The sequence below is a fragment of the Mya arenaria genome, chromosome 3 (genome assembly GCF_026914265.1).
Source record: "Mya arenaria isolate MELC-2E11 chromosome 3, ASM2691426v1".
Lineage (NCBI taxonomy): Eukaryota > Metazoa > Mollusca > Bivalvia > Myida > Myidae > Mya > Mya arenaria.
Window position 1 is genome coordinate 9,847,801 of NC_069124.1, and position 27,585 is coordinate 9,875,385.

Here is a 27,585-nt window from a genome sequence, read left to right on the forward strand (position 1 = left end):
AGACGAGACAGTTAAATAATACTATCAAAATTGGTAACTCGGTACTTATAATTTACTGCGTAATGAGTTAAATCCCTTGAAAGTACCATAAATAAAATTATTTCTTAGGCAATAAATTAAATTTTATGAGTACTCTCTGAAAATAATGAGTTTAGTTCATTTCTTTCGAGTAATTGACAAACAGGATTGAATTTATTCAAATTAAATGACGTATATCGTTACAAACGAACAATATACATGGCCGAAACAAAGTTGGAGGTAAATTAAACGCCATTAAAACCCCAACCTCAACTCATTCGCGATAAGAGAGTGACAATGAAGACATGATGTAGAAACAATCAGTGACTCGAAAAATTAAATTTACATGAACGACAAAAATAATTGTTCGTTTTTAACGATATACGTCATTTGATTTAAATGACATGTTCCAATTTCCATCCTGGTTTGTCAGTTACTCGAAACAAATGAACTCAACTCATAAGAGAGTACTCATAAGTAAATATATATCAACTAATAGCTAAGCTGTGTGTTTTGTGTCACATTTTGGTTGTATGTATGACCTTAGGACCTTTCTTACACTAGCACAGTAGGTATTTTCTGTTTTTCTTGTTTTAAAACCCACACCATATTTTAAGTTTAAAACTGCCGTTTCATGGGCTGTAATGATGATATTGTGCACCTAGTTAGAATTGAGTGGTAAATAGTTAATTAAATACGATGTTTTTTGCAAGGTTGACATAAGCAAAAACATCGAAAACACCTAGAATGGCTGGTGGCTGTGGTATTAAATTACATTGCAAATTTTGATATCAAGCATGTTTCAATTTCCCCCAACTTAACGCACCTGTTATTTCCATTTGAAGCGCAGTAAATATTGTAGGTATGCAGTTCACGTGCTAATGATCAAATTAAATTTTCATTCTATTTTAAACTTTTTTATAGCCTCGCTCAATGCCACTTAAGATTAAATAATAGATCAAAAATATGTGAGTATATACTTGTCTTATTAAATCCCAAGGTGAACAATATGCTTCATTCAAAAATGCATGGGAATATAGCTCTTTGCAAACACTACTTGAGCAGTTACCAGATTAGAATGGAGAAACAACTAGAGATGTTGTGAATATTTTCAGATAAAATTTCACATAAAGAAAATTAACATCCTGTTTGTGAAATAAATGCGCTGCAAGCATTTTCGAATGAAAGAAAAAATATTTTTTGTAAAGTGAAAACCCACAGATTTAAGGTACTTATACTTGTTATATTAAATCTCTTTTCAGTTGAATGTGATTTAGCTTTCTAGTAAAATATGTCATTATTAACGTCGTACGCGCTAAATGTTTATTATACTTACATACAATATATGTTATACTTTCGGTTTTGTTGCATTTTGATATGGCGATAAAGGCATTTTTTTTATAATTTATAAGGGCGTAATAACATTTAAGTAAATATACGCGTGACTATTTAATAAAAGATGTAAGATATATCTAACAAATGTACTACGGGGAATCCGGGGGTTCTCGTCTTAGGCCAAATCTATATTTGTTGTGTTTGTTTTTTCGGAAAATCTTGCCATATCGAAAGTCATCTATTTCATCACTGTCATTTAAGTTCGTTTTTTTTTTCTTAATGAATACGATGCCAGTTTGCTCTGTAAAAAGACTAAAGCGTACCTTACCTCGGCATCCAGATCATCAAACAAGACCGGGATACAGCAGTACCACAAAGTGGGATGACACCCACATGATGATGGTCACATTACAGAAAATGTTAAATTTAAAGGCCGTACTAACAGCTAAGCAAGAAATATGTAGCATTTCTGCATATACATGTATAAGAGAGGTTGTCAAATACCAGTGGTACGTGTACGTGTATGTGTGGGTTATTCAATATGCACTACGTCACCCAGATATGTGGTCATTAAACAAGTTGAGAATGACATGTAACATTGAACGAAAAAAAACATTTAAGCATGACTCAGCGAGCCTACAAGTACACGTTTAAAGTAAAATGTTTCAAACATCTCTTAAATTTAAATGCAACGTTAACGTACTTCATTTACACGTGAACGTCGTGTAATTTATCTATGCATGGTAAAAAATGCTCGATTGATTCAGTAAACCTAAGCATGAAACCGTAGTATAAACTATACAAGCCGGGCTAGTCCCGATGGTCTCCATCATAATCACATGTAGCATAAAATATACAAGCTGGGCTAGTCCCGAGTGTGGTCTCCATCATAATCGCATGCAGCATAGAATATACAAGCTGGGCTAGTCCCGATGGTCTCCATCATAATCAGATGTAGCATAAAATATACAAGCTTTTCAATGATGAACCAGTTTTGTGAACGTCAATGTGATGCTAGGTGGTTAATAGTAAGTTGGTCGAATATTGACAAAACATACAGACATTCAAACCAATGGATTAAGTGCATGCAATTTTATGTCATTGGCTAAAAACGCAAGTTCCGTATATGTGGGCGTTGGATGAGCATAAACATCAATTACAAGTGGCATTTTATTCAAGGGCAGTTACAGAGCATTTTTGAGCTGGGATGGAAGATAAATGAAACGTCAAATGATCAGCTATTAACTTAATGCTTCGTAATACTTTAAGTCAGAGAATAATAGCCTATCTCTTTCAACTTTTGCACAAATGTAACGTTGAGTTGACAATTTAAAATACGAAAGTGGAGAGGCAAGACGCGCAGTCATATAAATGTCATTGTTTGTGGTAAAAGTTTATTTATGCGATTATTATTCGGGTCAAGCGAAACGACTCATCCACGTCACAAGACCTTGTCATAAGGTCGAAGGTCGTGCACGGTGTTAGGCGAATGCTTAGCGTTGATTACAGAGGTTAAAAGACGTTGTTAACTGCAGATCAAGATTTGTCTCTGCGTTCACCACTTGTCGGCGGGTTTAACATAAAGCGATTTGTTATTCCTGAAGCATCGACCGTGGGCCTAAATGACATTGCCTGTGCAAACCACAATGTGTAATTCGTTTTATGACAATCATTAATTTATACATCTTCGTCTCTTCAGACTCAGCATTTACGGAGTGTATTTATATAGATCTGTTTCGGTGATGTTACTTCAAAGAACGTCTTTTCTTAACACGGGATGCTTCTAAGGATCGTAATGACGGGAAACTGACAGTGTTACTAATAAAAGTCAAATTAATTGAATATATAACATTACTTGAATAAATCGGACGATGTGAATAAAGCACCATCAGGGCTTCATTATAATTATTAATAATAAGATCTTTGTATTTAATAGTCAACGTATTAATATAGTGGTTAGATTCTGACGTAATAGAACGTCTATTGATATTAAAGCAGTGAAAAAAATATCAACAAAAACTTGCGGATAAACATATTTACTGAGAAAGGATTGGGTATTTATTGAAAAATATAATGAATATTGCCATACATTTACCGAAGATTGTTTGAGGGGACATAATTATTCAACAGAAGCAGAAAAAAAACACTGCTCCAGAAAGGTGGCGATAAACATTTGGAACGAAACTTCTACAACAAAGATGTATCGAGAACTGTTTTTCATGTATCTAATAGTGACAGGGGTGGACATGCAAGGTCGGATGCTGTTTCCACCCGGACGGGCCTCATTGTGGAGACTTGGATTTGGAACTCCTGTAAACGAAAATGATAATTCCCTAAGTTGTGGAGGTCTGAAGGTCAGTATAGAACGGCAGCATGGCATAATGTTTTAAGAAATATAATCAGTATCTAGATAGATTTGCTAGCACACCATTGAAAGAAAGTTAAATTATTAGTCGTGTGTCTAGTTCTAATTTGAATATAAATATTCCAATTGAAATACGTTTTCTCGTATTCATTTTGTTCCTTATACGTATTTTTGTTAAACCTTCTCTCAATGGTTTGATATACGACCATTTCCTAGGTGTAATTTGACAGCATGCAACGCGTTTTACGATGGGTATATGTTTAATATTTTGAAATAAGATTGAATTATGCATTAATATGACAGAATGACAAGAAAGCATGGCTCCCTAGTTTCAAACGATACAATGCCATTACAGTTTAAATAAAACAATGGTGTATTAAGCAATATTTTTCTTTACATCCTCTTGATTGTTATTCATACAGAGGACGTAGTGATAGACCTCATTTTCCATAAACAGATGTTTGTTATTATAACTATATCAATATGAGTTTTACGTGTAATCTCTTAACAGTCATTAAAACGTTCACTTCATAAACACATCCTCTTTATTCCGCATAAGGGAGCAATTGTAAACTTTAATTCACTCCTAATTAGGATGTAAACTGCATTTTTGTATCCATTTAAACTGATTGATGTGACCGGGAATAATGGTTGTCTTTATTTTCAATTGTTATTCAAGTTATCCGACACATAAAAATACTAATTGATTTAAGGTTCAGTTAACTATTATGCAAATGTTGGATGTCTGCTTAATTCAGTTAATTAACAGAAAACATCGTAAGATGTTCTGCTGAAAAGCCCTTTTTTACTAAGCATCATTTTGGTATGACAAATTAATTTCGCTTGACCGCCAATCTTTATTAATATAATAATATTCTTGCATCAGAATGGAACAAGTAGTTTAGTAGAATCAATTATGTAATTTCAATCCAGCGTGCTTATTTGGCCGTACTCCTCGAGATTGCATGAACGCAATCGAAATAAAATCAATGTAAAAACTTTCATTGAATTGTCTTATTTTGCGACGTTTCTTTGATTTAATGATACGGTCATAGCTCGTAAAGGTAAATGCTGTTTTCTATCAGAGCGATTGCGACACACAGCGTGTACGTGACCATGAAGGCGTACAATTAAATGTTGCAGATGAGATTGACTTTCGGCTCGCTTAAAATCGCCTTAAATCGCATTCATTGCGCTTGCGTACATGCCATTTTAAACTTTTACAATGTTCACATATCTTGATGACGTAGTGCACAAAAAGTGGCCAACACGTACACGTATCCGTACAGATAATGTTCCGCATCTTCTCTTTACTTCTTATCCTTGTTTTTAGTCTTCATTTAAAGCAAAATGTTGCCTTCCGACATAGCATTTTTGGTCAAAATTTATCACGTGGTAAACACTGTACATGGCTGTTCGAAAAAAGCTGGATGTTTTAAATCGTTATGCCCATTCTTTTCAAACAAATCAGTGTTAATTTGGACGACGTCTTAAAAACACTAGTTTTAAACAACTAATTGTTTGAAACTTAATTGTTTGGAGTTTTCAATCTTTGAAACAGTACCAGTTAAAATCATCAAACACATATAAATTTTATAACTGATATATTTTCTTTAATATCTTAAGAGTTGCACTTATTGAATAGCACAGAAATCATTTCCAGAGATTTGCGTTCTTCTATGTATGATTCACATCGATGAGTTGAAGAACATTTAAATACTGTGTTGACCGTTACAAAAGTTTTACAACCATTGTTTTTTTTACTGATAGGAAGTTACGAATACACGAACACCAACTCATTTACGTATTTCTAGGTAGGTTATTAAAAACCGATTAAAATGAAATATTTTATGCAACCATTGTGTCAGTGCAATTATGACGTGTGGTTATCCTGCATGGACATTATACTTCCGAGACGACCAATGTACGTAAAGGTTGTGGTTCTTTTGGCCTTTAAAAAGAACGCACACGCGACCAAAATAGCATCCAATAAATGTTATGTAATTTCTTGGTGAGTGAAGTTCGAACAAGGAGAAGAACATTTGTAAATGTACATCAAGCCTAGAATGCTTGTATAAATTCAAAATAAATCATTCTTGAAGCATTCTGGTAAGTATGTAAATAGTTTAATTTAGTCTTACTTTGGCATTTAGACGACCTATATTAAAAAAAAATGTGTGCCTGTATATACGATTATCAAAATGTCATAGACATTAAATTTAGTATTGCAAACACGATTAAAAGAGACATACAATCCTGAAATGAAGTTTTATCATTTGATAATTTAAGTCAGTCTAGCAGGCTTATTTTCCGAATTCAAACCCAAAGCATGATCTAAAAATCAGTTCCTTACACAGTGACTTATCATTTACTCCGCTAGACTTTCTTTAAATAGACACAAAAAACAACAATGTAAACAATGACAACGTTGGAGTTTCGGAAATGATTCGTATATATCTGCAATGTTGAATTATCTACATTACCATTATCATCCTACTAATTGTGTATAACAAAAAATAAAAAAATAAAGTTATAAAAGAAACTATAGAGTCAGGCCTATACTATGACCACATCGATAAGCGGACCGCATTCACCACAGAGACAGGCCTATACTATGATCACATTGATCAGCGGACCGCATTCACTACAGAGACAGGCTTATAATATGATCACGTCGATCAGCGGACCGCATTCACCACAGAGACAGGCCTATACTATGATCATATCGATCAGCGGACCGCATTCACTACAGAGACAGGCATATACTTTAATCACATCGATCAGCGGACCGCATTTACTAAAGAGACAAGCCTATCTATGATCACATCGATCAGCGGGCCGCATTCACCACAGATTCAAGCCTATACTACGATTACATCGATCAGCGGGCCGCTTTCACCACAGAGACAGGCCTACACTATGATCACATCGATCAACGGGCCGCATTCACTCCAGAGACATCCCTACACTATGATCATATTGATCAACGGGCCGCATTCACCACAGAGACAAGTCTATACTATGATCACATCGAACAGCGGGCCGCATTCACCACAGATACAAGCCTTTACCATGATAACATCGATCAGCGGGCCGCATTCACCACAGAGACAAGCTTATATTATGATCACATCGATCAGCAGGCCGCATTCACCACAGCGACAGACCAACACTATGATCATATTGATCAGCGGGCCGCATTCACCACGGAGACAAGTCTATACTATGATAACATCGATCAGCGGGCCGCATTCACTACAGTGACAAGCCTATACTATGATAACATCGATCAGCGGGCCGCATTCACTACAGTGACAAGCCTATACTATGAACACATCGATCAGCGGGCCGCATTCACCACAGAGACAAGCCTTTACTATGATAACATCGATCCGCGGGCCGCATTTGACACAGAGACAAGCCTATACTGTAATAACATCGATCCGCGGGCAGCATTCACTACAGTGACAAGCCTATACTATAAACACATCGATCAGCGGGCCGCATTCACCACAGAGACAAGCCTTTACTGTAATAACATCGATCCGCGGGCCGCATTCACTACAGTGACAAGCCTATACTATGAACACATCGATCAGCGGGCCGCATTCACCACAGAGACAAGCCTTTACTGTGATAACATCGATCCGCGGGCCGCATTTGACACAGAGACAAGCCTATACTGTAATAACATCGATCAGCGGGCCGTATTCACTACAGTGACAAGCCTATACTATGAACACATCGATCAGCGGGCCGCTTTCACCACAGAGACAAGCCTTTACTATGATAACATCGATCCGCGGGCCGCATTTGACACAGAGACAAGCCTATACTGTAATAACATCGATCCGCGGGCAGCATTCACTACAGTGACAAGCCTATACTATGAACACATCGATCAGCGGGCAGCATTCACACACAGAGACAGGCCTATACATAATAACATCGATCAGCGGGCCGTATTCACTAACTATCTGAGACCATGATTACGAACATCTAGACCCAGAAAGCATTCTTATCATATCACAAAAATAACCGTTATTCAATTTGTTTAACAAAACAGTATTTTAATAATTTATTGTAGAATTTTTAAATAGTTAAAACATTCAGCAAAATCCATCATCAAAACTCAACCAGAGGGAGAAGTTACAATAAAAGGAAGGTTCGCAGTTATTTCACTTGAGTCTGAATCAAGACTTAAGACCTGTTCACAATAAACTCAGACTCAAGACGCTAGTGTATATTTGCTCTGGATCTAGCAGACACTAAACCAGTGTTTCCTTAATAACACCTTATTTCTACACAATGTGATCATTCCATCACAACTAGAACAATTGAACCAGAACTACTACTTGTATTCCGCGTATAGTTCGTAGGTTATTATACATATGGTCAGTAATAGCACTGCGAGTTCTTGTTAACCGGTCTATGGAATGATCATTATTATAAATACGTCGCAACATAGAACATATTACTTTAAACTTATTTAATTTTATAACGATTATGAAACAAACTTTTGCAACTTATATTTATCACTCTCGTTGGCACGATGTTGCGCGAGAGTTTGGTCTTATGTTGTGGGGAAACCGGAGTTCCCGGAGAAAAGCCACATGTTCGGCTTAGTGACCACTAACCAAACTCACATGCGCCAAGGCCGGAAATCGAACCCGGATCGCCTTGTTGGGAAGCGAAAGTGCTAACCACTGCGCTAACCGGACAACCGTGATCTTCATTCTGATTAAAAGGGCTACCAAAGCTAGCGAGCACTTCTTAATAAAGATTTTGTACGATATATTCTAGCTGACTTAAAATAGGATGTGTTTTCTGCAAGCGGGTAACAGAATCATGACGCCATGTCTGTTAAAATTGTAAGACTTTACATCTTGAAGATTAAGCAGTGTGCCTATTTTTAAAATAGTCCATCATAAGTCCTAGTATTACATGCACTATATGATGGTTATTGGTGCACGTGACTGAGTCGATTCATACATTGGCCCGTGACGTCATACCTAATATACTTAGCCGTAACTCAGTGATAAACTATTAGCCAGTTCTATTGATCTATTTATCTTGATCAACGATAAGCCATATTTAAAGTGCAATTCTTAAACTATCGACTTATAATAACATATAGCACCTTATCTTCCCAAGGCGACAACTTGCTTCTTTTATGCAAGATTGCGACATACATTCGTGCTTATTGTTGTGTTTTGTTGTCGACTTAAATTGAAATATAATTCAGGTCATATGTATTTCAACCTTACTCCCATTTCTTTTTATTAATGTTTCTATGAAAAGTCATTAAACCATTATCTTAACCATCCCTGAAATATTTAAATAATTCGTTATCTATTGGAAGCAGACAGACTCGTACCGGTGATAGAAAAAAATTGACATCATTTTCAACATAACTGTCAGTCATAAATCTCTTATATAGAAATTAAAATGTTTGACATTTTCTTAAATATTTACTTTAAAATTCATCAAACGTGTTCCCGACCAACAGAGCACCTTCACATTTGGTGAAACACACGAATGTAGTTGACAGTGTCGCCGTTTTGATTGCGTTAACAAAACCGCCAAAATAGTAATAAAATCCTTCAATTTAAAAGCGACATCAGTTTAATATAATGGTGTCTTTCTCTGAGAAAATATTTGCTAGAAGGTAAAGCCAAAGGAAATGCAAAGTCCTCACAGTTGAATTGATGAATGATACATTAACCTATTAATGCAAAAAGATTGGGTTGCTCTTATCGTATTTTACCAAACGAATAACATTTGATGAAACAGTTCACGGACCTAAGAAAACAATAACATGCTTAAAGCTGCACGCACACAGATTGAGAGTGTTGTCTTTTCTTTTAAATTTTGTCTCAGAATCATTTTGTTTTGTTCAACAGTTGATTCAATTAGATAATAAGAAAACTCACAATATGACAGATCTCAATAGTTGAAATTCTTATTTTTCTCCAAGCGTTAGTAACGCCTTAAGCCACGAAACATGAATTTTCAAACTTAACTATGAATAACTGCGTTCTGGTATTTTGTAAGCAGTCTTTTATCACTGGTTTCCAAAACTTGCCTTATTCAAAGACTAAAAAGTTGTCAAAACGGTCAATCTGTGAGAGTGAAGATTAAAGGTTATGTATGTGTAGTCTGTCTTTCCTGTTTTGTGGCGTTGTGTGTCTCACGGTTATTACATAGTATGTCTTAACCCAAACCGATTCAAGTCATGGACACTCCGCCTGACGATCTGATGTCGGAATTTATAAGGTCACCTTGTAACGACCTTTCCATCAATCACATGCCTTCTTTCACATTGTTATAAGTTTGCGAAGACGTGTAATATATCCATATAATTAGCTGGGATTCTAAAATCGTTTCTGATACAAGATATCGTATATTCGATTATATTGGATTTTATTCTGATATATTTTTAAACGCTTTATCCAACAGGTTCGGCTCTTGACTGCAAATAAGAACGTCGTAGGTTCGAGTATCTACCCACTTTTGTCACCAATGTTTTGTTTTACAACAGCACATTAAAAAACACTTAGTTTGACAACCTATTATAACACGATACTTATGTATCGTTAAATAGATGTGTACTTTGGGTGCCGACTGCTCCCTTTCAAAAGTTGAAGTTATACTGAATAAAACATAACACTATTTAATTTCAAGATAATTTGAAATCATTATTTCAATGTATGTGTAATTTGTATTGTATAGTTAAAACAATTGAGTAAACTCTGCGAAAAATATGTCTACGATCTACTTTGAAGGTGTATGTAGGTCTTTTGAAAATGCCATGTAAATAAAACATAAGCATGAACCTTTGCCACAATGGAATGAAATTTGACAAAATATCGTTTTGGCTGTAAGTTACCAAATTGTACATTTATTTCAATCCTTTAACTGATTTTCCTTTTTCGTTAGCACCGATGGGAGGTCAACAATGGCAGGTGCGGCGTTTGTGGTGACCCATGGGATAGCATACCACGTGACCATGAACAAGGAGGGAAGTTCTACAGTGACGTCACTTCAGCTATTTTTGAAGCAGGAAAACCCGCTACCTTTTCGCTTGACATATCGAACGCAAATGGTGGTTATTTTGAATTCCGAGTGTGTGTAAAAGATAACACGACCGCAGAAGTGTCACAAAAATGTCTTGATGAGGGACAGCTCGAGTTTCTGAATCATGGCTTGAGGTTCACGGAAGTTGTTGAAGGACTCAACGAGGTTCAGGTTCTTCTATCGGAGAAACTTATCTGCGAAAGTTGTCTCTTGCAGTGGAAATATACCACAGGTACGTCAGGTGATGACTGTTGACATGGTTATGACAAAATGTACGGTAAGCCTATGCAAATGATTCATGTTTTGTTTCGAGGTGAATGTAAGCACCATTGTCTTAACACAATTTAGTTTAGATAAACCAGCGTACTTGTTCAAGACGATGGCGTGTTTTGCACGATATTGGTCATACAATTGCTTAAACGGAATTGGACCCGCTTTGTCTTTTACATGATTGTGTTTCTAAGTCGTCTTTTCTCAAACGCAATATTTGTCTGAGTAACATTTCAGAGTAACTGACTAAGTTATAATACAGTTTGAGGCACGCGTGGTCAAGTACTTTTATGAACCTCTGCAATATTGGCAGGAACAAACAAAACACTTTCATACCCTTTGTTTAGTACAAAAATAATTATTTATAGGCTCTGAAATAAATGGAACTTATTATAAAACAGTTTTGAAAATTAGCAAAGGCATAGAAAATAAAATAAAACTGGTTCTTGATTTATGGATAATGGGGCGTAAAACGTTACAAAACCTCAATTGATTTAAATACCATTAAAATAAATACTGCTCACCATTTAAATGTTTCGAAGTTGAACATTTTTCATTTATTTAAGAACAAATGAAACAAAAATTGTGATTCTTTATAATGTCCCATTCAAATGTTTAAAAATACGTGTGGTTTTAATTAACAAAACAAATTGACGTTAAATTTCTTAACAAGCCAATATTTCAAGTTTAAAAATAAGAATGGATTCTAAGAACTACTACAAACTAATCGATATTAAGGGTTGACATTACGATCAACTGTTCAGTTAAAACTGAATTATTCAAATGAGATACGCTGAGATAAATCATTCAATGTCACCTGGGCAATTTAATAGTAATCTAATGAAACAAAACCCGTTTGTTCACACTATTTTGATGTTTGCCTTTTCGCAACTTAAATGCATCTTATTTAGGCCCAACCCCAATCTCTATCGCTTTAACACCGTTTATATTTAGGTAAAAGAATGTAAAATAATGATTCAAATGTTAAACACTCTAATAACAAAGCCTTATTTGTTTTACAGTATTGATTGCATTTAAACGCAAATTTTTATATGTAAACCATCTATTGTTTTATTACTTAGCATAATCATATGAGAACAGAACGTTTTGATAACTTATATAAAAGCTTTACTCTCACAGGTTAATCGTTTTGACATTTTTGTTTTGTCTTGGAACGATAAATTTTGCGTTCATTTCTTAAAACCGGAGAAATAAGGCTCCTGATAGAAGACCAGATCGCAGTGTTTATACTTAAGTCCAAACATTCATGTTGTATGGTTAAGAAAAAGTTGTCAAATTTGGAAATCCGTGAGCATGCAGCTTTAAGTAGTCAAATAACATTTGCACTGTTCCAGGTGATCAGTATGGATGCGAGTTCGATTCCCATCTTGGGCGAGAAGTTTGTGGATTCGGAAAAGGGAAATACCAAACGGAATACTTTGCATGCGCCGATATAGCGATCGTCCCCAATGCTAACGTTCAAGAACTTAAATTGGAACTTCAGAATCAACAGTTTGACGCGAAAAGTCAATTACGAGATGTTAATGACACTTTTCATCATATAGACAAACGCATAAAAAGGACCGTTCACGACCAAAGTGGCTTCATGCAAGGTGTTCCTGTATCTTATATGCCTATGTCTAATACAAACAATATCCAGTATATGGCATTGCCCGACGGACGTTATCCAGGTAACTCACAGAGTCCATGGAAGTGGCAAGGAAATAGGTCAATGCCTGGATCTCAAGAACGCATTCGAAGGAGGGTACACATTCCAGACGGAAGGCGGCAAGTGATAACCGGCAATTTTGTATTTGGGAGTGGTTTTCCTCCAAAAACTACAGGGAGAAGAGTTCGATTAAACTTCAATCAGCGCAACAATGGAGACATTATAAACATTCCTTCAGAAACAATGTCTCTGCCCAGAGCTCAGTTCGTGAGGGTGGAACAACCACGTAAACAAAGCATCTTTAAAATTGCACCCGCCCAAAAACATACACCAACCAGACCAACAACAAGACGGCCTATTGTTAAAAGAGTCGATACTTCACGAATTCAACGAAACTTCATTGACCCTCTAAACCCTCACCTCGGAGCTAAAATATCTGTCCACACTTTGACGCAAAGAACTCTTGCAGCGCCCAAATATCGGTCAACCAAACAGTGCGAGCATTGTCCGTTTGACCAATGTCTTGATGATCAGCTAAGAATAGATGACCTCTTTCCCGGCTTGTTTGATAGTCCAAACAAGTTCTTGAAGTGCAAGAAATATGAAAAGCTGTTTGTTATCGGGAACTACGACGTGCTACAAGAGGGTCTTCCCGACTGTACCCATCCACGATTCAGACGACAGCTTTCTAGTGCAACAAAAGTAGAAGACGACGATATTGGATGCTGCGCAACGTAAGTTTGTTATTATAAAAAGTTGCGTGTCATCTAGAATCAATCAAAATATGTCTAGCAGTCCTTTCGAAAAAAAGTTCATGGTTACAATTTACTAGACCAAATACAGGTTTGCTCTTATTGTGAGGACAACTCCGATTATTTTGAAATTGATATTAAATGATGTATATCATATTGGTTATTGACATATTAGGTTTTAATGAAGGTTGCAGTAGTTAAGAAATATTGCATTGGAAACAGTATCAATACATGGCAAATCCATAAAAAATGATACAAATTTAAGATAAGATTACTTATATATTTAGAATAGCTAAGAATAAAACTGTTTAGTGCCATGAGTTATCAAATATTTTAACAACATATTTAGAGTAGGAAAGCGTACCTAATTAATACCAACCAATGAATCGAAACTAAATGCACATGCCGGGCATGTGATCATTTTTAAATTTCTTTTCTGAATTTGCTTAGCAAAATAAGTTCAATAGTGCTATTTTGGTAACGGTAATGTTTCCCCGAACTCCCCTTTCGCAACACTTATTTTTAAAGTCGTAGTGATTGAATTTGACTAAATTGGTTTTCAGATAAAATAACCGGCCAACTATAACGCACGAACGATTGCTGTCAATGAACTGTCGCAATCACATTGATACTGCTTTTTAAATGATTAAACATATTCACAGATCAGTATATACCTGATGTGTATGATTTATTAATACTTGACGTTTTTATGTCTTAAGGTGCTAACATGTTAGAGCAAATTGATTGAGGAGTTCAACTTATTGTGATAGCATTCGGAACTCCTCGGCCATTTTTATCGAGATCAACCTCGGATGCATATGGAAGGTTTACAATGTCAGAAATCGGGTCTTTTTAAGTCCGCTGCAAGTAGCCCGCGTAGTGATTTAATTTAGCAGTTAAACTTAATGACTTAACTCTTTGGAATCTTAATTATGTGTGTAATAATATGCTTCACTGGCAATCAATTTAAACTTAGATGAACAAATACAAGCTAAAACACTACATTATATTAATGATATAAATCAAAATTTTACGAACTACTTTTACTGATGTCCCGGCATACATCTGAGGTTATTTTCGATAAAAATGGCCGAGTAGCTCCGAATGATTGTGGAAGTGGAATCATCCGAAAACATGAACTAGTAAAATACAGGTCAGGGGCCGTTTCAATAATTTTAGTCGTTACTTCATTAATTGTAAATCTATTTAATATATCACATATGACAACACATTGAATATTTTTCATAACTTCAACTTTGTGTTAATTTTTAGTACTGGCAAAATTTCAATTCACTGAAATATGCAGCAAAATAATGAAACTATGACACTAAGATAATTTGAATTAACGAATTGGCATAGGACCTTCATTGAAACTGCACCCAAATTAATGTATTGTTTAGTTTTGAAATATTCTACATCATTTACCTTACACTCGAAAAGTACAGCCCAAAGTAAAAAAGATTTAATTATCAAACTATCTTGGTGTTTAACGTCTAAATGATAATATTTATTAAAATGCTAATGAGACAGGTATACCAATTTTTATATACATGTGTTCATGGATAGAGTATTCTGAACATTTTTTAATGTTAATTACACACTTAAATTTTAATAGCACCGTTTATACTGGGTGTGTTTTGAATACTCAATTAGACATAACATGAAGAGTACATTGATAGCTGACAATGAGTTTTCAGGGAAAACTTGTGTCAAAATCATCCAAGCTTACTTTAGCGCAGGCTGAAGCAATTTATTGACTGTGTATAACCTAAATTACCCGAGCGACTGTAGCTGTCAAAGCTGTCATATTAAATGAGGCTGAAGTGATGTTAGCTTATGAAGAAAATGACCAGGCATATGTTGTGAGGCTGTAAAATAAGTGTTTGAGGAACTTGAACATGATATTTATGTGTGCGGTTTCCTTAGTGACATTTATAACAAGAGTATTTTATCATGACTGATATTGTTTACTTTTTGCATTTCGGCGTAGAAGTGCATTACTGTCATAATCAGCGTCTCTCCCGTATGCTTCATTATTTTCTTACTTCTTATAATCAAGACAATTAATGTTACTACTTCTAGCAGATAAATTGTAAGCTTCGTGAGTTATCTCAGTTTATTGAATTCACGCTTGTGATATCATAAACGCGATTAAAACAAAAGCGCAAATCTGCCTAGACACTGTTGCGATCAAAGATCGTAATTAACCACATGGCAAGCCATGTAATCAAACGATAACTTGTTTAACGACACAATGATTGAAAATAAAACAAAAACGATCAAACAGATCAAAATGCAGTACACTGGCAGTACAAACAAGAGCTATCTTTAAAATGATATATTGCGATCAATTTTGAACAATGTCATGAAAAGTGTGTGAGAAAGCAGTATGAACTTAACAGGTGCATATTGTGCCATTTGAATGTCAAAAACAGATCTAAAAAGGTTTAGATTTTATACTGTATTTTACTCCTTATACGAATAATATCGTTATGTATTTGCTAAACAGGTGCGTAATTACTCTGGCAAGCTATGTGCAGAGTTTCATTACAATATGGAGTACCTTTTATGGTTAAAGCAAAATATTTGCACAGCTTAGTAGTAAGTATGAAAATAATGGCAATACCTGACTCATCAGACCTAGTTATGTTATTTTGTCTCTAGAGTGTCAAAAATGATATTTCAGGATCATCAACAGCTAATTTATGTTCTGTACGGTTCATTTTTTAGCAGTTTTAGGCTCAATTAAGGAATGAATCGCGGGGTTGATTTAATTATCGGGGATATGAACGCAATTGGGCTGGTCAAAGTACGCGTGGAGTCCGAATCAACCCCGCAATGCGTTCCTTATATTTACACCAATAGTTCATTATTTCATTCAAGAATGAAAAACAAATCTTAATTTCATTTTAGATTTTTTTTTAGTTATCCTTTATTACCCATTCTGTAAATAGAACAACCCGACTGTAACCGGAAACATTTTTTCAAATGACGTCACAATAACGCGGGAAAAGATCAACCACTTAAAATCACTTTCAAAAGTAAAATTGAAACACTTATGGCAACAAAACATTTAAAATATAATAAATTAACACTTTCTATAATGTTGATTTATATTTTACTGGACCTGCTGACACAATACAAACAATAACAAGATCAAAAGTTTTCATGTTTATTGTTATGCGATGAATTGCCATCCGAATATATCCGAAGATGTTGCGTTCATCGATTGATGAACTCAATTGCCGAAAGGCAGTACATTTAAGGAATGGAAGTTGAGTTCCATAGATATATTTTACTCTCATCACATAATATAAATATGTGATTTCAGGTCATCAACATGAATAATACAAAATGCTGTATATACACATGTAAAAGAACAATAGCATATATTAACCAGGCTCGTAGCTATAAATGGAGTACTATGTAGGTACAAATATAATAGTTTGAGTACATAACCAGATAGAACCATTTATAAGGACAGTGGGTGTCATATTTAATAAAAAAATCAAGTAATTATGGTTAAGGGTTGCCAGGTGGGTTTTTAAAAGCTTGACATATAATTTTGACAAATTTGCTCAGGTTATTTAGCTTCAAAGAACCATTTTCACACATGACATTTCTGAAAGTAAATATATTTGTATTATGCATGTTTACATCAGGTAAGTATCGTTTCCTATCATTAACAAAATATGGGCAGAATGGAAGATAGTGGAATTCATCGCCTATTTCATTTAGAGTACATAATTGACATTTACTATCATATCTGTCTTTACCGAACCATCTTCCTTTTTCAAATGGTAAATTAATTATTATAACAAAGTCTAAAATTTAATAGAGACCAGACATGGTTCTCATTTACATTAAGATAACAATTTTCAAGTTCGAATTCAGTTTTATAAATTCTGTAATTGGTACATTTGGAGGAATTAAAAGCATCACTATTTAAGGTCTGTTTGAGCTGGTCTTTGAAACCAGTTTGGAGCAGTATAATTCTGGTTCTGCCATTTACAGTATAGCTCGAACTACATTCATCAAGAATAGCTTTGACATTAATAAACCATCCATAATAATGTTCACGAGCAGTAAAATCTTTCAATATAAACTTTACAAAATAAATGACATATTGTATTGGTTATGGGTCATTTTATACCAAAATCCTACTATGAGTTCTTAAATTATAATACTAATAGGGCATCGGCCAAAATAACCATACAACATTATATGAGGGGTGCTTTTTTAGCATTCAGAATATGCTTTATAAAATCAGTGTTTACTTTTTCTATCAAATTAAGATCGCCGTAGAATAACGAATCGTTGCTTCTCGCCATCTTTGGTCAGCTTCGTTAGACACGGCTTGAAATATGGATTAATGCTTATGTTGTGAGTAATTGTGAATACTTAAAATAACACATTTCTTTCCAATTAAAAAATGATGCTAACCAATAAATTCATAGTTTTTATTGCTCTCTTCTTCTGTTTAAATGTAGATACTAGTGTTTCATAGTTGAATGAACAAGCAACCAATACAGAATAAGTACCAGTTCCTAAACAGGTTTAATTTTCCAAAGTTATATTTAAGTAAGGTCAATCTCAGAGCGAGGCTGCGAGGAAGTTATTATTGGCCGATCTTAACTTGATAGTTGAACATTTCACAGACATTGTTTTCTGAAGGAAAGCTATAACAAGGCAGTATTAAGAAAACAATCATTTCAAAACTTTATCTAACTAGTGCGTGTCGTAGGGTTACCTACATTACTATAAACCAACAGAAACGGTTCATTTCCTTCAACTATTCTACAGTATTCATTAATTACATCATTTGATTGGTCTGCACTCTAAATCATTTTGGGACATCTAGGTCAACGCCGAGGTAAAACAGCTATCGTAGAAAAAACTAGAAAGTTCATATTTTGATTTGGATTTCGTGTGCTTTGTTAAGTGTTCGTTTTGTCTTCACTTGAGTGGATTTTTGCAGGAACGGAATTCACGAGGCCTAAGCCGAGTGAAAAATCCACGAGATTCAAATACGATCCCACATATCAAACGCAATGCTTATGGCCCTTTTATTTTATACGCTACTGGTTTAAATCACTAAAAAGACATGTTATTAAATTCTAAAATGAATTTGATGCCAAACTATTTTGTTTCAATACGTCATTTTATATCGCTCATCGCTATTCGTTAAGTCGTTAAGTCAGCACAATAAAATACCAATGTATTGCATTAGCTTAGAATACCGAACAGATGGCCTTTGCAATATGTTTTCCTGGAAAATTTATGATATGAACACAAAAGAAGTGGTGGAAAAAAGGTCAGTGAATGGATTAGGTATTCGATAGTGAGGTGGCGGTGAAACCGGCATTAGAGTACTAAAATGCATACTCATCCCATTAATTTAAGCTCCATTTTGCAAGTTTACTTATATTAATGCATAACGAAACAAATAGGTGAAAAATTAGGCATTGAGATTTTTCACGGCGGTTTTTTACAATCCAGCGCCCATGATTGGCTGAAAATGTCGAGTAAGCACTAAAACGGGATTGCAACTTTACACAACTTCACACAACTTCACACTTGTCCCAATATCTCTTATCTATATTATCACGGGTGAGCTTAGTGTCGCTATTGTTATATAAAAATAAATACTTCATTACGACCTTGTAAATAGCGCGTTTAATAGGCTGGCGAATATATGATCATTTATTTTCTAAGCACGTATTTAATTGTTTATAAATGAAATGCAAACCACATCTGGTTATGAAACAAACCACATCATAAAAGCGATTTGATTTTTTTTTATTTCATATAAAGATATTGTAAAAACATAAATTAAAGCAGATGTCACGTACAATAAGCGATAGAATAATTTGTCTGTTTTTAATTGGCAAAGAGCAAAAATGTGATATCTTTTCAATTTTCTAATTATTACAAGTATCGTTGAAAGTGCAATTGTATTTCAATTCCAATTGAACAATGGGAACTGAAATTCAGCAGAATGAAAGAAAAGCCAATCCACATTGAAAGTTATATGTTTACAGGGAATCACAATACCCAGACTTGGTTTACTTTAATGCTATATGTTTAAGTTTATCTCATCGTCGTCAGAGTCCCGTTTCACAAAAGGATCCTAAATGCTTATGTTCGTAAATTGCAAGGTGTTAGCTCGTTGTCAGCATTTCAATACTAATGTTGTACGGAGATATTTAGCGGATAGATTCTGCTCGTAACTTTACGTTTGACCTGGGCACACTAATAAGGTTTACGCCTGCAAGGGGGCCCAGGTCTCAAGATGAGAGGAATACAACCGGAGTTAAACTTAAGAAAAAAACTGTGGTAAAATTTCAAAAAGAAAAAAAAAACACGAACCATATGTACTGAAGGGGTTAATGGATGGCGGAACAGGGACATTGTTGCCCCGTTGTGTTCATTATGTCCCTGGACTTCAAAAAGGGTCAATTGTCATGCATTGCCCCGGCTTCGCCATCTATAAAGTTCTAAATAAAACTAATAGTCGAGTTAATAATAAAAAAACACGCTAAATGTGCCTGCTTGCATGTTAAACATTACATAGCGTAGATGAAGTTTATATTTTAGACATTTATCCTCAATTTTCATATTATTCATTGTCAGTTATAAATTTTATGCATTACAAAACCATTTTTATAACATACAACTTTGAACATTAGTGCTTTAGAGCTGCATTCTGATTGGATTTAACCACTTTTTATCCGTTCTTCATATCCAAATGAAGCATCTGCGTACACAAATTTCGTTAATATATATTCATACGAATTACTTTTAATGACGTCACTGAATCGGAAAAAAGCGTATTTGTCGTTCGAAGTGAGAAATTATGAAGTTAAAAACACTTTCTATCACATGCTTTCCCTTGTTTTCCGTGTATTATACCCATTACGAATATTTTTATCTTACACATGTGTAAGATAACCTATCAGACATTTCTATTGGCTAGACTAATCACACGCAACCAAGATATCCCTCCGCATTGTTTGTAAACAAAATGGTTTAACTGCCAACAAATACTTACCTCAATAATGAAGCTGTAAGACTTCCGGGGGACAAATGGCTAACGAATCATAGTGCCAGAAAGCATCTTGTACAAACACTTTCTGATAACAATGTTCCGCCAACCAGATAATGAAGATCATTAGTCACAGAAATATCCAGTCAGTCAACAAAACAAATACAGCCACATTAGTGACAAACACCACAAAAACATTTCAATCATTTCCATCTTGACCAACACAAGCAATATGCAATCAATGCCATTTGCTTGCCAGTTTAATCAGCTGTCGGTTACCGAAAACACAAATACGAATTCCGCAGCACAGACATCTCCTTACACATCACATGGCGGCTAGAACATCATGTTCTCTGGAAACATTCTTGGAACTTTTTCAACATCAACATCCATGCAGTACAGAGAAAGGCTTCGCCGTAATCATCTGCATGTTGTGAAACTCCATGTACACTAAGAAAACGCTGCAAAATCATCGTAGAAAGCGACAGCGAATAACTTTTAAATCCGTGCACACAGTAAAACTTGACAGACCGTAGGTCACATAAACCGCGTAAATGCATGTACTCTGAGTGTGACGTCATCAAATTGTGTACTTATTGGGGTTTTTTGGTTCAAATCGTTCGTTATTCATGCTGTTGGATATTTTACTACATATTTTTATAGTTGTGACTTGTTAAGCGCTTTATCAGAATTAAAACGTGATAACTGCTAGTTACTTTTGTCATTTTAATTTGGAACTATTTATATGGCGCATCGTTGACATTCTACTTTGAGTACTTTGGCTGTCAAACAATCGGTTCAGAAAGTGGAACAAAATTGGTACTAAAAACACCGTTTTAAGCATGTGATAAAAAAGATCTGACACTCGATGTCATTTAATACAGAGGCTCGCTTACTAACAAATTTCATAAACTCGTTTAATAAAATCTTGTATTAAATGACAAATCGTGTCAGATCCTATATATCTCATAGAGATAATTTGAATGTAATCATTATTGAAATCACTAAATAAAATTGTACATTACATATATAACTTTGTAAATAAACACACCATGGGGCTGTCATATGTATCTCGAGACAGCAATATTCATACGCGACTGATAGCTACATACCACTCGAATAAAACAAACAAATGGATCGATTGTGGTCATTAGACAATGCAAATCTATAAAGAATACGAATTGAACATTCTTTTGGTGCATTTCAGTGATGTATGAAATATCGGGAAAGAGACAACTAACGTATGCATAAAGCACCTATGTGTTTTTGCAAATCATCTGTAACTGTTTCCGACAGTTGATTAATCAAAGACACGTAGAAAACGAATGTTAAATCTTTAATTAAACACATGGACAGACATGTTTGCAGCAGTTTATGTTGTGGTTTATGGCTGCTCCTAGTTTGAAAGATAATTATTTTCGTGGTTTTCGGTATTTTGCTTCTCCCAAAAACGCTGTTTTTCACGTGTCACTGGCATTAATATTGAAAGCCGAACATTCTATAACTAATTAAAACATGCAATTTTTTTAGTAAATTGTTAAACTATACTGTGATCGCAACTATAGAGTCGAATAACGAAAATGACTCAACGTAAATCATATACACACAAATAATATGTACAATGACCAAATTGAATAAAAAGATCCAACAGTAACACTTGAGTATGTTTTTTGCAAAGAATACTATTGACACATATTGAATGACATCTTCGGCCAGAGTGTGTATCATAAACATCGTCATATGAAGTTCATATGATGGACGCTTACGGGCTGATATTTCCCGTACATAGTTACTTATTGCTAAGGGATAAATGCTTTTACATGTCAACTACCCACACACTTCACCACAAAATATGTTATTTTTGGTTAACCATATCTACCATTGATCATATAGTGTTTAATGATTTTTTATACTGTATACTAATTGTCGGTTCTCCCGTGAAACGGATATGTGTGCATAATACATTAGTGAACGTAAATGACTATTGAAAATTGAAAACGCCAGCAACGGCGGTGTCAGTGTTGCTGTTACCATTGCTGTCAATGATTACCCTTCGTCAATCTGAGGCAGCAGTTTTCTTACTTCGGACATGTTAATCTCTTTCAAGAAGTTACTCAAACTTTTCTGATTCTTGGTTTCAGGAAACCCCAGGTTATTCTGCCGTTGACGGTTGAGGCAGACAATGATACCTTCAATGTTGTACAACTAGGAAACGACAAACAACAGTTCATCGTCCAGGGTATATGTGGGTAGGTATCCGTTTTGAATGCAATACCAGTCAATGTAAAAAATGGAAGGGACAAAGAAAACTAGTAGTAGGTTATGTTCCACGCTTAAGGAGAGTTGTGGGACAATGCCCTACCTTTAGGGCTCACTTAGAGCAACAATTGAACAGATTTAAGCTAAAGTCTCGATAAATTATATTTGACAAAGTGTGCAGAAAATTGCATTTCGCTTATTTCCATAACGTTTTTTAATTGAGTCTTTATAACATTAATTAATTTATTTTTGGTTAAGCTTATGATGTAGTTAATAGTGTAAACAAAAAGTTCTAGTTTTATAAAATATTACTAAATATAAAGCAACGGCTTTAAATGAATATTAAGGGTGAGAGTGGTCTAGTTGAATATGTGTCCGCCTCTCACCCCATAGGTTGTTAGTTCGATCACCACCAGGCGTACTTTCTCATGACCTGTCATAAATGGCATAGTACTGTTTTTATTTATAAAAAGTATCAAAGCTGAATTAAATCAGGTTTCAGTTGTCTGCAGAATCGAGCTTAAAACATTTACTAAAAATGTACGGTCTTTAATGTCTTATTCTTTTTATTGAAAGATTCAATTCAATAATATTTATTTAGAATAGGTCTTAGAGCCCAAACAGTTTATTACTTGTAGATGAAATAGTAATTACAATTATTTTATATCTGTATACTGTGCTCATTCCGTCCTTGGCGATTTGCCAAATAGTATGAAATCGTCCAAGTAATACAATGGAACATACCAGGAGAAGTCCAGAGGTCAAACTCGAAGGACAGCTCTGTTTAGAGGCACAGGGTCCAAGATCTATCAGACGCTTAACGTGAAACATGCAATTATTTCACAATTCCACAAAGACGGATACCATATACTTTAACATACCCACTCGTAAAAATGGGATTACCGCCATGGAACTGTCAGGGAAACAATAATTTACCGGGGGTGTATTATTGGGTACCGATCTTACATTTCTTCTTCCTATCATTCAATCATTCAATGAATATTAATGTAACAATATGTTATTTAATGCATATTGAATTGCATTCGTTAATAAGCGTGGAATGTTGATGAATCCACGATAAGATATCGATGTTGGATTCAGTTTTTTATGCTGTTAACTAAATGCACATTGTTTGAAATATCAACATATGGATAGTGTTTCATTGATCTTAAATTATCGTTGATAAAACACTTAACAAAACACACCGTTTAATCAAAATTATATTAACAATAACGCGTGCATTTCAAGATTGAAACCCTTTAGATACGTTGAAATTCTTTTTCTTTTGTAAAAATCAAGGTCAGTTCTTTTTTGTTACAGATAATTGCGTATGTGTTGTCAGAATATAATATATTAAGTCTACAATAAAGTTTTTCGGTGACGCTTCGCTTCAATACGTCTAAAGTTTATTCAAAGTACAGTTTATTGCAAAGCTTAATAAGTTAATAAAAATAGTGACAGGTCGTATGACATGAGAATGTTTTATTAATATTCGTATTGTTTTTTTCCTCCACTTGAGCAGGAGAGGGAACACCACTTCTTGCTCCACGTGTCAAATGGAGAACAACTTCCAATGGGTACTCGTATACGATCCACGCGTTAACAGTCAGCCCCCAGTGTCCTTCGTCCCGGTGAAGTTTCCCCACTACTGTAGGTGTTACAACTGGTCACACCACTCACGGCTATCAGGATAAAAACCCTTCACGTTTTGTCAAAGCCAAACACCGTTAATTCACTCATACCTTTGTTTTAGTGAATATCGTCACTGTAGGATCAAATGTATAAATAGAAGCAGTTATAAATAGATTTTTCTGCCTTACGGTGATGATTATATATTTTTATGACCTTTTTTTCATTGTAATTATTTTTTCATTTGCGCTTATATTTATAAGTTAAACATCATCGACTTAAACCTTTTCACTATTTGATATTTGTCAGAGCTAGGCCATCACGTCACACATGTTGTTGAGTATCATATTTTTTGACATATTCATTTGGTATCAGTAGCTAGCTTAGTTTTTTACTTTTCAAAGGCGTTTAAACAAATATCTTATATTTGTTGCATGCACGCATATTGCATGCAAACTGTATGTGTACAAATCTAAGTATTCTATCAACATCAATCTTAAGACAACACTTTTACAAACCAAATGCGTCAGGTGTTTGTTTCGTTCGTCGGATTAAATTCACCTTATGTTAAGAACAGCAAAAAAACACCCGAACGTTTTAGATAGGCGTTCGCTCCTATTTCTTGTTTTCATTTTTTTTCTTGTAAACGCATGTTGTGTTATGAGACGCAAAACATGTTATATTTCTCCGACATCTTCCGAAAGACTGACTCTGTTACATGTTAATTTAATATATTTTTGAAACGTCTTTTAAACTTATACTTTGAAGCCAAAAAATATTTTTTAATCTTCTCAATTTTCATTCAAAAGACATGCTATATACTTTTTTCCCTCGTCCGCTCCTATCTTATTTCGGAATTTGATCATCTTTTTCTTGCGTTTATGCTGTATGAACGCAGTAGGGAAAGCGAGCTAATTCCATGAATGATTAAACGTAAGCAGTATCTTCTGCATTTGAAATTTTGTTCTTAAAGAAATGTAACCGAAACATACGTTTGAATAAAGGAAAAGCTAAATTCTGTAACGTCGAATATTATTGGTTAAATGACGTGGCGCTAATCCAATTGGAGCGCAATATTTAAATAAACAATGACGTCGTAACTCCTTGCTCGTAAAACAATGTAAACGTACAGTTAGATTTATAACAAGATGGATTTTTCAATATTCTTTATTTCGCCTGCTCGCTCCACTTTTTATCAGCCGTCTAACTTAAAAAAAAGATAAATTTGTTTGGCCTATTTTTTTTTTTCATTTTTAGATAGGTTGGAGTATTCTAAGCTGAATAAATATCTATACTTTACATAGTACTTTTAAATTATAAAGGTTTGTGTTAAGTGTGTGAAAAGTATTGTTACACTTTCCATGTTTGTGAATTATTTTCTCTCATTTGTAGTAGTTATTGTAGAATAAAGAAGCATAGCTAAAAAGCTTATTGCATGTATTATATTGTTATACCGTGGTGGAGAGTGTTTCTATGAAAATCCGTTTTGCAATTATATTCAGAACGGTTATCAGTAGTCCGAGCTCTAATCATGCATGTAGCATGCGGGTGATTTACAACGATATATACGCGTCTACCAATTGCAATGTAAGCTTGACAACATGGTGCACAACAGCACAACGTCACACCCAACCATGGTGCATGGAATCAAACATAACTCGCGTCTTGCGATCGCTGTGATTTAGTAGAAGCTGCAGTATCTATTATTCGAGGAACACTCCAACAGTAACTGCAATTGCAACAACAATATTCATGCATTTGATTTGATTTCTAAAGTGTCACAAATACACTCATCCAAACAATAAAGGATCGGGGCAAGTTCGCTATCCATGTAAATAAGATGCACAAGCAAAATATTTAACAACTGTGCACATCTGTTTAAGGACAATACTTGTGAGTAACAAAAGAGGTCCCGTATATTGTGTAAGGTCAGTTGTGCTTTATTTCCTACGGAGCATTCGACGATGTAAACACGATTGCTTTTGAAATAGTAATATAAACGGTCATTGTCTTGATGTATGACGAAAACCTTGTTTCACAGAAACAAGCCTGACACTGTACCGCGATAGCTGCACAGTGGGCACGAGCCAACGCCGATAAGAAACTCGCCAAGATGAATGAACAGTATCGGAATGGATAGACTGTGGGTTTCCGACCGTGAAATGTTGCATTTAGAAGTAATATAACGGCTCCAGTGTCCTCTGTCCACACTGGCACATATTATAGCGAACAAAATGCCGAGTGCCTAGTGTTTCCCCTTGTAACTATACAAACATGTACAGAAGCATATTTCTTGAAAATATTGTTTTACCAGGAAAACTTTAAGTAGCTTTAAATGAAAGACCGATGTAATTATAGCATCTTTTTCAAACGAAGATGTTAAATGGTTATTTTTTCATCATCTTTAATTTAGCTTCATCTAAATTTCATCGGCTCATTTGAATATTTATTCAAACAATAAACGGGTATTAACATTAGCATTACTTTGAATGGCATTGTGCCATCAAAACAAAAAGCATGTTCTTCGAAAAAGTCACTTCGACGTTAGCCGTTAAGTATTGTTGACGAGGAACACGGCTGTTACAAATGGACGTTTATCGGGAGCTATTCTATTACAAGCTTATGGCACACTAACTTGTGCGCCGATTATGGATACAAGGCTGCACCAGGTATTACAACGGAGAAATTTAAAAAAGTTCGTAACAGAAGAATTGAATGTTATTTGGTGTAATACAATTAATAAACTAATGCAGACTGAGCAGGATTATAACCTGTCGCCACTTCCACAAGCGTGGTCTAAATAAAGGAAGAGTGGTCAACATATCATTGATTGAAACATTGCAAAAAGACTAAGCGAAAATTTTCAAACATGTCAACAAAGCAGATTCATAATTAACGTTTTTTCGATGACGAGGCTGTTTTATACCATTTAAACTAGTTTAGTCGGACAGACTCAACAAATGGACTTCAATACGTGGTCTGTAGCATTCCCAAATCAGCTCCCATATCATCATATCATAATAAAACTATTTTTCCAGCTATTTTAAGAAGAAAAATAGTCACACCTATTCATCGTGATCTTTTTTGTGTGAATAATGTGTTTAAGTCACCATAGCCCGTTTAAAGCCGCACAAAAAAGTTGATGCAATTTTTTTCTGAAATCTGT

At 34.8% G+C, this 27,585-nt stretch overlaps 1 protein-coding gene across 1 annotated transcript; it reads left to right on the forward strand.

The window, feature by feature from the left end:
- The first annotated feature begins 2,887 nt into the window (after positions 1-2,887).
- On the forward strand, positions 2,888-25,850 carry LOC128226555 (uncharacterized). The gene is made up of 5 exons (XM_052936492.1): positions 2,888-3,707; positions 10,658-11,027; positions 12,421-13,468; positions 22,673-22,780; positions 24,313-25,850. Exons 1-5 carry the CDS (start codon positions 3,552-3,554, stop codon positions 24,482-24,484), a joined length of 1,854 nt encoding a protein of 617 aa, XP_052792452.1. The 5' UTR covers positions 2,888-3,551; the 3' UTR covers positions 24,485-25,850.
- The last annotated feature ends 1,735 nt before the right edge of the window (positions 25,851-27,585 follow it).